This window comes from Sinohyriopsis cumingii, chromosome 8 (genome assembly GCF_028554795.1).
Source record: "Sinohyriopsis cumingii isolate HCF-2022 chromosome 8, ASM2855479v2, whole genome shotgun sequence".
NCBI lineage: Eukaryota > Metazoa > Mollusca > Bivalvia > Unionida > Unionidae > Sinohyriopsis > Sinohyriopsis cumingii.
Window position 1 is genome coordinate 71,343,478 of NC_142968.1, and position 14,018 is coordinate 71,357,495.

Here is a 14,018-nt window from a genome sequence, read left to right on the forward strand (position 1 = left end):
CCGCCGAGCCACGAGAAGCTATTGGCAAACTTTCTCACATACCCACATTGGCTGAATCCGAGACTCGAACCCACGCAGACAGAGGTCAAATGGCAGTGATCCGTAACGGAGAGCGCTTTTGACCACTCGGTCAGTCGGGGTCCCATGAGTAATATGGTAATTAAGTAGTTATTTCGCTTGTTACTATGTAATTGACCTCAACGATTTATTTATCTTTTTGTGTTATCGTAGACTAATTATACATATATACCATTCATAAAACTATCTGCGTGATAACTAACACAACATATTTTAAGAAATATTTCACTGCTCACTCCAGAATGCACTTCCAGACTGACAGAGATAGCGATTATGTGTCTTTGATAGTCCACGCAGAGCAATTCTGGAAATACACCGTCATTCCAAAATAGTATAGAAAATCACGTGATTGAGTTACTTTTGGAAATCCCAAAACAGACATACGTAATAACGAGTTATTCTGGAAATCCCCCACCCCACACTCCACCCCGTCATTCCAGAATATTCTAGAAACAATTAGATTAAGTTAGTCTCGGAAATCTCCAAACACAAATGCGTAGTAGAAAGTTATTGTTGAAGGTCCCCTAACAGAAATACGTCATTCCAGATTTGCTGTACATGAACTATAAAAGGCACAGAATCGCTACCTCTCAGTCAGTATGGAAGCGCAATCTGGAGTGAACAGAGGTAAGTGAAGTATTTATTGAGGAATCTAGAGGTTGTGCTTGCGCTATATTACAAATTTGTATTATATCGTCTTGATTGAGGGATACAATATATATATATATATATATATATATATATATATATATATGTATATATGTATATATATATATATATATATATATATATGTATATATATATATATATATATATATATATATATATATATATATATATATATATATATATATATAATGAATTAGGAGTATATTGATATTTTTTATTAAAAATTAAAAAAGGCGGCATACAAAATTCAGCTCCATCCATAATTTTTTAGTGATTTTGAATTATTAGATGCACGTAAATTTTGAAAATAGAGATACACTACTAGTGGAATATATATTTATCAGGCAGACGAAACAATGTAAGTTCCAATCGTTGGCTACTGTGAAAAATACAGAAGTTAAAAGTTCGTATCTCTCTCAAGCGTGATTGAGAATATTAGATCAGAATTAGCCCAGGAATCAGAAACGAAAAAAATTAGTCACTCGCTCGTGAGACAGTTCAAAACGTTTTATGTTAGATACCAATGACAAAGTTGTTAATCAAAGTAGTAAAAGAGATTTTGAAAGTGAAAGTATCGACGAAAATGGAAGTCAATATTTATTTAAATTATAATATTTATCCTTGACTTTGTCAAGTGATTCAGATTTTTATATTTTATTATTATTATGTACTTTTTATTTTTTCTGATTTTGATGGGTCTTTTTTTATTATTTTCGTAATATTTGCCCCATCAAAATTATAAAATCTAAGATTTTCATTTTTTAGTAATATTTACCCCATCAAATTAACGAAAAATCAGAAAAGGAAATAAATTGTGTTACAAATATGTGTTTATGAAATTTTTATTATAGAATTTTTTCGATGAGAAAATTTTGATTTATCCCATCTTATTTTAATTGTTGTTAATTTCGAATATACCCATGAAATCGTTAAGATTTTACGTAGATATTGATATTCAAAATTTTATTTAGTAAATAAAGTCACCGTCCGGATTGTCAGTAAGTTTGAAAAGTATAATTGAATAAGAGGATTATGACATCGCAAAAAGACCGTATTAATGGGTTATAGTACGATCCAATATCCAGGAGGTACTTGAGGATGCAAAAATCTATATAAAATATATCCTTGCTGCGCCTGACTAGATTTGTCAAGATCTATTTGATACCTGCTATCATTTGCATCAGATAGAAGATTAACTGTGATCGTTGAAGTTATATTAACAGCTCCTGGTGAACTATGTATGCGCCACCGTTTGGATCATTGTTATGTTTGAGAATATTTAATGATAGGATTATTGTTCTCCATGACTCAACGATTTATGGAAAATGTTCATTGATAATTTCAATGACCCGTATTTTTAGTTCGTCCGTATTAAATCCTGGTAATATAAAACTGAGTAAATCTGCTTCAGCTATTTTATAATGATTAGCAAATAATTGCTTATTATTTTCCCACGTTTTCTAACAGAATACTGCCAGCATTTTTATTCAATAATAATTTTGTTAGCATACTCAAGATCTGATAGAATTTCATTTAAATGTTGTATTGTTTCAATGATTTTCCTTTTAAGATCGTTATTAGGATAGTCCAATATATTTGCTGGCAATCCACCAAATCATTTTGATTTGATATTTGGCAAGCTCTAATATACTCGTAATTGTGCTAGCGCTTTTTCTTTCGCTGGAATTGCTGTTGGAAAGTTAATACTAAATTCTGGATTAGCTGAGCGCACTGAGATCTTGACATTTTTGACCGAGTTGCATTCACGATTATCTGCTGAAGGAGCTTATTCGGAGTTGACATTCTTAATTAAATCCTGATTTTCTAAATCAGGCCTGGATTCTATCAAAATCATTACTTCCTTATAAATTTTAATTATCTCCGTGAACTCAAATCATGTTATTTTTCCATCACTAAGGCTTGTTGATAATAACGAGGATAATTTGGAGCATGATATCGTCGCTGTATGTCATTTTATTATAAAATCATGAAATTTTGCATTTATGCATTTGCATATTGTTGTGATGATATTAAGAATACCGGCAATCATTGTTGCAGCTGAAACGCAAATTGTTACAACCGCCGGTGATATTTTTGTTATTGTTGATAATAATACGCCGGTTCCAGCAATAACATCAGACGCCGAATATGCAATTATGTCAACAGCAGCTATACCTCTGCGATATTATTTTTACTTTTACTGTATATTCGTCAAGAATATCTTTTAGCTTTTTCTGTCATTCACGTGCTTGATTATATCTACAACTTTGAACTTTGATTGAGAAGCTCATTACATTTTAAGTAGGTGGTGGTTTAGCAACTAATTCAAGATAACAATAATACAACACCGGGTTACACTTTTCTTCAGGTTCCACCACGAATATTTCCTCGTCGTTCTGATCTAGTACTACTTACATCCAGAGGATCCAGTTAGTGGAAAACTTCCGTGAAAATGTAGTAGATATTGCATATGTTGTAGTGCCGAGTATTGAAAATCTGTATAACCCGGTAACCTCAGCGCGATGTTTGATGGATTTATTGAGTGGTGTCCATAACGCTTGTCAAGACGCTGCTGTATTTGCTACACTGTCGGTGATATACATATTCGCTTTACAAAGATATCATCAACAATTCCGTTTATTTTTTCGCGAAAATTATAAACGATTGTACATGATTAGAGTATTCAGATCTAAATGTGGTCGTTCCATTTTTGACTTCCATTAACGAGTTCATCATCGGATTGTTGCCAACATCAACGTATTTCTTCGTTGCAGAGTCATCGTTTGCTTCTGGTTCTCCAAGACCAGTAATTTTTTGCTTAGTCATATTGAGAGAACCAGTCATTGTATCACCAGTGGTTGATAAACGATCTTTAATCTCAGTTCTAATCATGTTGTTGTTGCTGTCGACATAAAGTTTCGTTATCACGTCATCATCTGAATATTGGTTCCCTCACATTAATAATCGTATTTTTACTCATATTGAGAACGTCCTACATAATATCCCCAGTTCTTCTGATACGTCCAGCAATTTCTCCCATGATTGGTGTAATTGATTCATCTGATTTCTTAATTTTACCGTTTTTATTAAACACCACTAAGTTATCTTCTGCTGCATCCGGAACCCGCAGAATAATATATGTCAACGAGATTTTATTCGTCTTTAATTGTGCTTGTTTATCCTGAAAAACAAGACTTCAGTTTGGTCTACATTTGCAAAACGATTAACGAGTTCATCCTTGACCTCGTTATGGGTTGCATATTTAGATAAGTCGCCCTAAGGTTTGCCTTGAGTCTTACTCAGAGAAGATCTTCCGTAAATATCTACTGTCTAATACGATTTGTGGCTACTTGGATAGTCGTGTACGACTTTATAAGGTGGTAATGTCGAAAAAGATATAGCTTCGAGTACAGCAATTACTTCACGGCCACATATTGGCGGATCGGCTATTGTTTGGTAATATTGAATACCAGACTTAAGTTTTTATTGTGTTTACGTCACTTAAAAATTCTTTTGGTGGAGCCTACCCATACGAATAAAAAAAAAATAACTCCACATGGATCAATTGCGTATGCCACCCAATGTGTGCCAGGACCAGAACTATTATAGAGATTAATAAAGCCTGTTTCAAAATTGTTTGGTTGTTTCGGTAATAGATCACGATAAAAATACCTAAAAAATTTGTTATATTTAATTTTTAGCAGCATCAAGTAAATCAAAATTTGACATTGGAAAGATTAACGAAGTATTCATGGAAGTCTCAGACCCTTTCCGTATCGATAAGGGGTTCCTGGTAATCTTAGACCCCTTCCCTTTCTTTTAAATCCTTGTCAGGTTGCTTTTTTTAATGCCATCCCAGCACCAGTTCCAACAGCACCAAGTGCGGCTGCTTTTGCAACAGCTCGAGTTTCAGCAACTATTAACTCTGGTATAGCTGGAAGAAGTGGAAACATACCGCCTGTTTTAATTGAGTCTAAAACGCACCAGCAGAAGATTAAGTTTAACCCCTGGTTTTGATTGTTTGACGCTATTGAAATGCCTGAGTTGACGTTCTGACAATTATAGTTTACTCTGACCACCTGTCATCTGATCTTGTGTTGGTGATATTTGCATTCCGCAGTCCTTTGCTGAATTTGATTGAAGCTTTATAATCTGACCAGGAGTCAGAGTAACGCTAACATTATGACATGACATTATAAATATCGTGAGCGATTTAGTTACATATTTTCTTGTGAAGCATCAATAACTCTCATTCATCCACCAACACCTTCAAGTATCATTGCTTTATCAATGAGTATAACTGCCATTGGTCTATAATTAACACCACCAGGGTTTACACCAGCTTTAAAATAAATATCAACGACAGATTGTTTGAATAATTCTATATGTTCCAGTGACAAGTAATAGATCGGTTACATTGTTGTAACATCAGTGATATTTTCAAACCAGTATCTATATTTTGATCACGTCCCATAAACGTAATTAAACGATGATATGCACGCGCTACATGAATGAGATCAAAATTTAACATTATATATTTAGATGGTTATTGATGTACTTTATCTTTAAAGAAAATTCAGTAACTTTACATTTATCAAATATCATAAGGCTATGTGTTTGTGCATTTACTCGTGTAGCATCTTGTAAAACAATAAATATATGTCGTGGTGCAGAAACTCCTTACTGTGATGCTATATGCCATGTAAATAAACCGATAACGTTACTTTGAACTCTATCTGTTGACATTGTCAACCATGATAACAATGACTTTCCACCTGAATTCATACAAGTAATTACTTTTTCTTCTTCAACAACCGATGGGGTCATTACTGGCATCCACAACGAAAGTATTGTTATTAGTACTTTACCATCATCACTGACAGGACGCCAGAGTGCATTATCATCAGTAGCTTTTCTCACAAGAACAATCGTATTTTTTGCCCCCAAAATAACTTTTCTGACATTTCTACAAAATCCAAAATTATGTGATAGTGGAATTGCGCATGCAAATCTTCTCCGATCACCTTTTATGATTGAATTACGTGCAGCAAATGATAAGTTAATTTCTGTATTTATACCATGAACTACCGGCCACACATAAGCGTCATTATTGTCGGCAAAGTTCCTTGTTCGTCTTATATTATACTGTAAGTTATCAGGGTGGTCAGAAGTGTCTTTGGCAAGCATCATTGACGGACCAGCTGATCTTCAATAATCATGTGAGTATCTTGCTAGACCCAATATCGTTGTAGCAACATCAAATGTCTTTTTGAATTGTTTCAATATTTCGTCCGTCGATAATATACGTAACCCTGTCACACAACGCCATAATACCATTATTAACAAAACCAACTCTTAACATCAGCTGCATATTCAGTATCATCCGCTTTTATAATTTCTCCTTCTACTTCAATAAACGCTTCAGCTGGTAAGAAATATATGCTTGTATCCTGAACTTGCAGCTCACTTATGCCACGCTGATTTGGTTGGAATGCGTCGTTGGAATAATATCGATAATCGCGTATATTAAGAATTGGTGTGTCTATATCAAATGCTGGAACGGATACACGTTTGAACATTTTTATTATATTTATTATCGTCTAACACGAAGACCATTTCTGCTATCAGACTAGCAGTTATGTTTTTTTTTGTTTTGCTGACTGAGATATATTAGCAAACTCTGTTAGTCTTTGATTTGCAGCAAAATTTTACTATTTTACTGACATTTGCGGGCATAACTTCAGTACTGGGTAATTTTACTGGCTGTGGTTTTCTTCGCGCTAATCGAGCAAATCTTTCTTTGAGTGCTGAAAATGATTTACCGGCAACATTACCAACAGCACCAATACCTTTATCGCGAATAGCACAATAGCTTTCATTCCTAATTGTTTTGCAATCGGTATTGCTTTTGGTGTTATTCTCCTAAATGATCCTTGAACAACATCACCAAGTCCATCACCGTAAATCTCTTTGTTCGCATGGCAGTTATGAGTTTACTACCCTAATATTACAGGCCCACGTTGAGCATTGTGTATAATCATTTTTAAATTACATGTTGATTAATTAATTGTTTTCAGTCGCTGTAATAATCATCGACAATTTCATTAATGAGAAAATTATAAATGTTACGATCCTAACACCTCCTGTAAATAATATTCGACAAATATCAGATATTTCATTAATAATGTCTGGAGAATTTTTTCCCAACGCGATATCCTCCGATCAGAATTTTAGTCGGTCAACATCTTCAAGAACACTGTCAGGACAAGTTCTTAGTGTAACAAAACCACTTCCGGTTGTTTCTACTACATCTTTCTTACCTGGCGAAGAACGTATTTCCCACACTTGTCTAATTTTCTTAAATTCGGGGTCTTTTTCCTATACATTTTCTTGTTCTCTCTCATGTTTATCTTCTTTTTTCTGTTCTCCTTTTTGTTCAGCTTTTTCATCACTTATTGTTTGAGATGGTTGCTCTTGTAATGCTAATTGTTGTTGTGATTCTTGTCGTTATAACTTTCTAATATAGTTATCTACTCCACCAATAAAATTATTATATCTTGAATTTTTTTTCCTATCGATCATACCAGTGTTATAGCGTACTTTATAAACCAAATCGTGCCAGGTTTTACTATTTACATATTTATTAGAGTACTCATGTCATAAAAATTCGTTTCGGTCATGATAACTTTGCACAGCAAATTTAGATAAATCTACCTCTTCAGTATTCCTCATGTAGAGCATACTATCATCGCTAAATTTACCAACTGCATCAATCATTTCTTGTTTTGATACATCATCCTTTTTAATGCGAGCTTGATCAATATCTTCAAGTACTTCTTTACATATGTCGATAAAGTGAGCATCATCTACATTATTAGGCTGAGAAGCATGTACTTCATCTGAAATACCTTGTAAAATATTTTTTGTTTGTTTAGCTCTTCATGCTATCTTTCTGTTTGCTCAGCATTTTTTTTAAGGTTGGAAGAGGACCTTCAGTAGCGAATGTGACTCTTTCAGTAACCTTTGTAACAGGTTTAAATATTTTTTTCTGTACCTTCTGTATATTCAACTTGTGCTTCTTGTCGTTCTTGCAGTTTTTTGTTTGCGAGTGTCATGAACAGGCAGATATGTTCTAATTGCTTCTAATCTTCCTCGAGCTGATCTAATACTCACACATTTATAGCAGCAGAGGAGATGCGACCTCAATTAGACTTCCGGCGGGTAAACGAACGCACATACAAATTTAGAAAAACACGAACGACAAAGATAAAGTAACAAAATAAACTAACCCAATTATAGAGAAACTCTATAGGTTAGACACTTCAGTTTGGCGTTATTTACCGTATTTTGTTCGTTTTCGTAGGAAGCCGTATTTTTTCAAACATGACGTTCCAGCAAAAGATATGTTCACCTCCTCTGCTGCTGCTTGTGATGGTACGAAATTTTCATCTATATCCCGATTGTTGTTGCTGCTCGAAATGACACCACTATATGCCATGCCTTGGTAAAATTTAATGGTTTAAAGCAGTAAGTCCTTTTTCTAAGAACAGTTTTCTGTATTTGCTGAAATAATAATTGCCCTGTAGAAGCGGTTTCAGATCTAAGTGCACATGCGCCGCAATATCGGGTTATTTGATATTTGCTTGAAATCACTGGTACCTCCTGCAGTAAAGCCTCTAATCTGCCACGCTTCATAAGGCGACGTATCAAAGTCTTCAGTAAATATACTAATTTAAGGCTTCACTAATTCCGGACAAGTGTTGTATACTTACATCAAGAAGAAGTATGTCCGGATTGGTCAGAAGCTCACATATGATACTAGCTCTCTTTTTCTCCCCTCCAGACAGACCTGGGATGAACATGTCTCCAATTCCTGAATCGAATCCGTCAAATGAATCAGCACAGGATTCAAAGCTTAATTTAAAGTGGAAATTATAAGAAAGAAAAATATTCATGCAAGGAAAAAGGCACTTGTGACTTGAAATTAGGAATTCAGCACCTCCCTCTATTGTATTCAGTTTTGCAATATCTAAACCGAGTCAATCCACATATATTAATATTTTAATGAGACAGAAAAGAAACATTACCGAAAGATTGTAAACGTAAACTTTGATGTTTTCTGGATTTTTGAAACATTTTCCCATTAGCAGGAAATATCACCTTTTTCTCCAAACTTCAATTCTGAACTTGATTCAGAGAATAATTTTTTGCTTTCGTTCGACAGTTGAAAGATTTTCGTTTCGTAAAATATAAAACGTTTTTAAAGTCTATAAAGCTTACTTGTATCCAAACATTTCTTAACATCCAGAACGTCTGCCAGGTCGTCGATTTGTTGAAGTTTTTCTGCTCTCGGTATGGATTCAGGCAAACGAATCATTGATGCAAACTACAATAATAATAATAATAATAATAATAATAATCATAATAATAATAATAATAATAATATCAACTTTTATGCAACTTAATTAGCTCTCTATAGCTACTTCTCACGCGTTTTACTAAACATTCCAGACATCCAAACATCTCTCTTCCACTAAAAATAACTCACACAGCGGACAAAGACCTCATGTTCAAAAACAAAACTCATGAAATATATGATGCGCGGCTAGAGCGTGTACTGAGTTTGGAAAACGAAAACCAGTATTAGAAACCGTCAATCTCATTGGAAGTTTGGTACATTTATCATTGACTATATCCCATAGACCTCATGAGCGGGTTCCAATGATTACATTCCTCTCTCGGGTGAGTAGTACAGAAGAAGCACAGCTACAGCGCTTCGTAAATTTACACCGAGACAGGGATACGATTTGAGAAGGGAACGACGGACGGAAATACGCAGGGTATTGTAATGTATTTGACCTTCAAGCTGGAGTGAAATATATGCAGAAATGCTAAGGTGTATGTGTGTATGTGTGTGTGTATGTGATTTGGAATTTTTAATGTAGCTTTAACAATTTTTCAGTCATATCGCTGCGATGTCTGCAGTCTGGTAGTTTATAGTGATGTCTAGGACTGGGGCATTATGCAGCACACATGTATTATGGTGTCCCACCCAGTCACATTATCGTGCCATCAAGTCGACCAGTCCTAAAACTAACCTCTTAATGCTGAGCGCCTAGTGAGGTAGCTGTAAGTACCATTGTTATAAGGCTTTGGTATGACTCGGCCCGGGTTAGAACCCGTGAACTCCCACATCAGATGCGGATGTTCTAATCACTAGGCCACCGGAGCGGTCTGCTAATCTATGCACATTCTCGGTCCCTAGCCCACCCCACCCCCCCACCCCCATCCCCGCCCCAAACAAAAGGTCTGGATTGCTGATAAAGTTTACAATCCTTTCTTATTTCCATGAGCTCAGTCTTTTTTCTCATTTATATTATTTTATAAATTTGTATCCCTCGAGTGACCCCCGTATTGCATCTTTTCAATGGCTTTATCGAATAATTCTCATCACAGCTCTATCACGTTGCATCTCATAAAGACAATATCCTAAAACTACCATTATGGGAAACAAACCGCAGAGGTTTCGTTTTCAAATCCAGGAGCTCCTTTATCTTCGAATTAACAAGTATTACTATGATCTTATTATTATTATTATTATTATTACAAGATTGGCAACTATTTGGACACTGGTTTTTTTTAGCAGAGCTAAAGTAATCAAATGTTTTGCTATCTATCATAACTTAACTGGAAATTGGCCTTATCACACATTTTTTAAACGGACATGAGAAAAAGTTTTCCGTACCTCCTAAGCAAAATTTTCGAAATGATTTGAACCAAAACTCAATTTAAAGATTAAAACAGGAATCAAGCAAACGAAAGCGTATAAACTTGACAATTATATGGTATATGTAGAAGTAGAATGTAGCCTGTTGTTAACGTAAAACAGAGTAAATAACGTCCTCCAAGTTTTGGGATTCTAATTTCCTTCTAATCAAAATTACAGAAGATAAAATTATTTGGACTTTGAACTAGGGCGTGAGATGCCTACTTGAAAGCTACCGAAAAAACGGGGCGTACGTATGTATGTATGTATGTATGTATGTATGTCATTTCCTAATTTTCTAGTCCAATCCCTGTGTGGACAAAAGTGTCGACATGGAATGACAAAGAGAGTCACACCGATGTAATGAAAGATCACTTATATGCCCCCCCAAAACAGACACACAATACTAGTAACAAAACTTACATAGAGTGTTTCCTTCAAAGTAAGGCTGGCGAAAAATGTGTCCTCTTGGAGAACGAACCCAAGCCTTCGACGCAATTGTTTGTCCATCAGTTTGCCATTCAGTTTAATAAAACCAGATTGAGGGCTTCGTCTGCCTGCGATGGTGCTCAGCAAGGTTGTTTTCCCTGACCCTTCAAAAGTAAATAGTACTAATCTGTCTAAATTATAGGTTAGGTGTATATTGTGAGGTATTCGCCTAGATGATTAATGGCTAAGATTGAAAGTCATTAAAGTTTATTTCAGAAAAGATCAGACACATTTTCAGCCTAGATTGTAATATATAAAAAGTATCGATTAACACTAATGATATTAGTACATTTAGGATAATTATACATACACGCACACAGACACACCACACTCGGGAATATATATATATATATATATATATATATATATATATATATATATATATATATATATATATATATATATATATATATATATATATATATATATATATATATATATATATATATATTTTGCGGGAGAGAATGGCATAGTCATATGGATATATACGAGAGAGAGAGAGAGAGAGAGAGAGAGAGAGAGAGGATGTTATGCAACGAAATGATAGTTTGAAATCACATATCCCCCTGTGATAGTTATACATACCCAGCTATTACTACATTGTATGCTGGGTATATTTAGTGACCCCCAACCCCCAGTGACCTATTCGTTGAGAAAGCTTCCTCCACTGCGACATTTTTCATTGATTTTTCCCTTCAAAAGTTTCTTTGTGGACTCTTTCATGAACATAGTTTAACGCGAATTCTGGATCATGTTTAGTTTTAATTTTGTTGATATGAACGAATAGAGAGAAAACTTAACAGCTTCTGTTACATAACTGAAGACAAATTAGAATGGCGATTCGTAACATAGAGGGTTGTAGTGTAGGGTGTTTGGAATAGAGTAGGTTTGTAATAAATTTCATATTACAATTGCAGAGCAATATGTCTGTAAACGAGATGCAGCCGCGGTCAAAAGTTTTCTGATTATGGGTAAAATTCCAGAAATATTGGAAGCTACAATAGTTTGTGAACACATTTAATGTATGTATGTTAGAATGTTGAAACCCTAGAGGAGTTTCACTGTGTTTACGATATAATAAAATGTTTGCTCAGACCATATATATATGGACAATTGCGATTGTAATTGCTGCACACCTCTTGGCTGCATACACAATCAACTAGTCGTAACATTCATTTTATAAGCGGACAGAGGCTGTTGAGTCTGTGGGTGTTAGAGTGTGTGAGCACTGGAAAATGTTATCATCTTTTTGATTTTGAATAAGAATCTAGTCTCTTCTGTGACGAAGGAAGAGAGACTCCAATATGCTAGGATACAATAATTACAGCATTAGTATGAATAAAGAATGAAAATTCCCTGATAATAAAATCGTTCATCCTGACCTGAAGGCCCCATGATGGTCAACAGTTCTCCACTGTGAGCCACAACGCTGACGTCACTTAGAATAGAAACGTCATTGATAGCTACGTGTATATCTTCTGCTTCAAGTACAAGCTTTGGTGAAAATTTTGTCGAAACACACGTCGCCAAATCCAGATTATTTAAAATGGTACTCATGACCTGAATAAAAACAAATAACTAAACTAGAATGTTGCAAAACAATGAGAACTATTTTAAGAAATAAACGTCATTCTTCATGAGACGAGTTATGCACATTTCAAAGGGCATAACTACATGCAATAGCCCCAAAGAGAGGCATGTTTCAATGGCAGAAATTCTATATGTAGCAAAAAAAAAAAAAAATTACCTATGTCGTCATACATTTCAAACTTTGTGTATATTGGACAAAGAACTATTGAAATGTACCTTAGGAAAAAAGACAGAATAAGCGACAGAAATTGATAAGTTCTTAACAATATGACTCTATTCAAAGGCCTAAACCATAGTTCCAATTAGAGATAACCGTTGAATAACCGAGCTGTCGGGAGAAATGCAAGTATGGGGCGATATTTAATTCGATTATTAAAACAATTTGGCATGGGGTTAATAAATGTTAGTGACAAATCTCTTTACCCCAAAATGTCCCTTTTCTAGAACTTAAGCTCCATCATTTGACATTACCTACAGGACAATATCAGTACACTAAGAACATTGTAATGAATTTGATTATATATAAACATACGAGATGGGATCAAATTTAAAACGTATCCTTTTTTTAAACCCCGTAATAGGTTGACCACTGGGTCGGGGAAAACGTATCCACATTTTAAATTCACTGGCCACAGCCAGGGACGTAACCTATAATTAAAGTGGTACGGGAAGGAGGCAGGCCAGGCCCTAGGATGTGCGGGGCGCAAGGTAGCATGCGGGGCACAAGGTAGAAAAAGCGATGATTGGTGTCGAACGCAAAAAAAACATGCATTGTGGACACGATTTCCTGAAAGCGCGTGGGCGAAGGCAGTTGCCTCGCCCGCCTTAACCTAGGACCTGGCCTGGATGGAAGGTATATTTGTGCTGTGTTAAATTCCCAATACCATGTTAATCGTTTACATGTGACATGATATTGAAATATAGGTGACTATATTACAGCTTTAACCAACAAATAGTTCTAAATGTATTTCTTGACCTCACGGGCTGATCAAGGGGCACATCCCATGGGGCTGAAATATTGATATCCATGAGGTCTTTGTATCATGATGTTATATTTCAAAACCTGACGTGTATTGTTTGAGAAGTTAGGGAAGTGTAATTGGAAACCTACTGCACCCAAACACTTTAACCGCCGACATATCACTACGGCATGGGTTAGAGCGTCCGCCTCGGATGCGGGAGTTCGTGATTTCAGTCTCCGGCTGAGTCATACCAAATACTTGCAAAAATGGTATTAACAGCTGCCTCGCTTGGCGTCAGTATTAAGAGCTTAGTGTTAGGACTGGTCGGCCTGGTGTCGGAATAATGTGACTGGGTAGGACATCATGCCACATGTCTGCGGCATGACGCCCAGTGCTAGACATCACTATAAACTGTTACACTGCAGACGTCGTAGTGATATGACTCAAACTTGTTAAGGCTACGT

General features: G+C 35.4%; 1 protein-coding gene across 1 annotated transcript in view; it reads right to left on the reverse strand.

Moving 5' to 3' along the window:
* LOC149793788 (uncharacterized) overlaps nt 1–14,018 on the reverse strand; it is a 98,215-nt gene that overhangs the window by 67,571 nt on the left and 16,626 nt on the right. The window contains exons 2-5 of the mRNA XM_089969053.1: nt 12,385–12,562; nt 10,937–11,106; nt 9,028–9,133; nt 8,520–8,620 (exon numbers count right to left, since the gene is read on the reverse strand). Of these exons, the coding sequence (XP_089825179.1) occupies nt 8,520–8,620; nt 9,028–9,133; nt 10,937–11,106; nt 12,385–12,559 (552 nt within the window). The 5' untranslated portion in view covers nt 12,560–12,562. The remainder of the gene's footprint in view (nt 1–8,519; nt 8,621–9,027; nt 9,134–10,936; nt 11,107–12,384; nt 12,563–14,018) is intronic.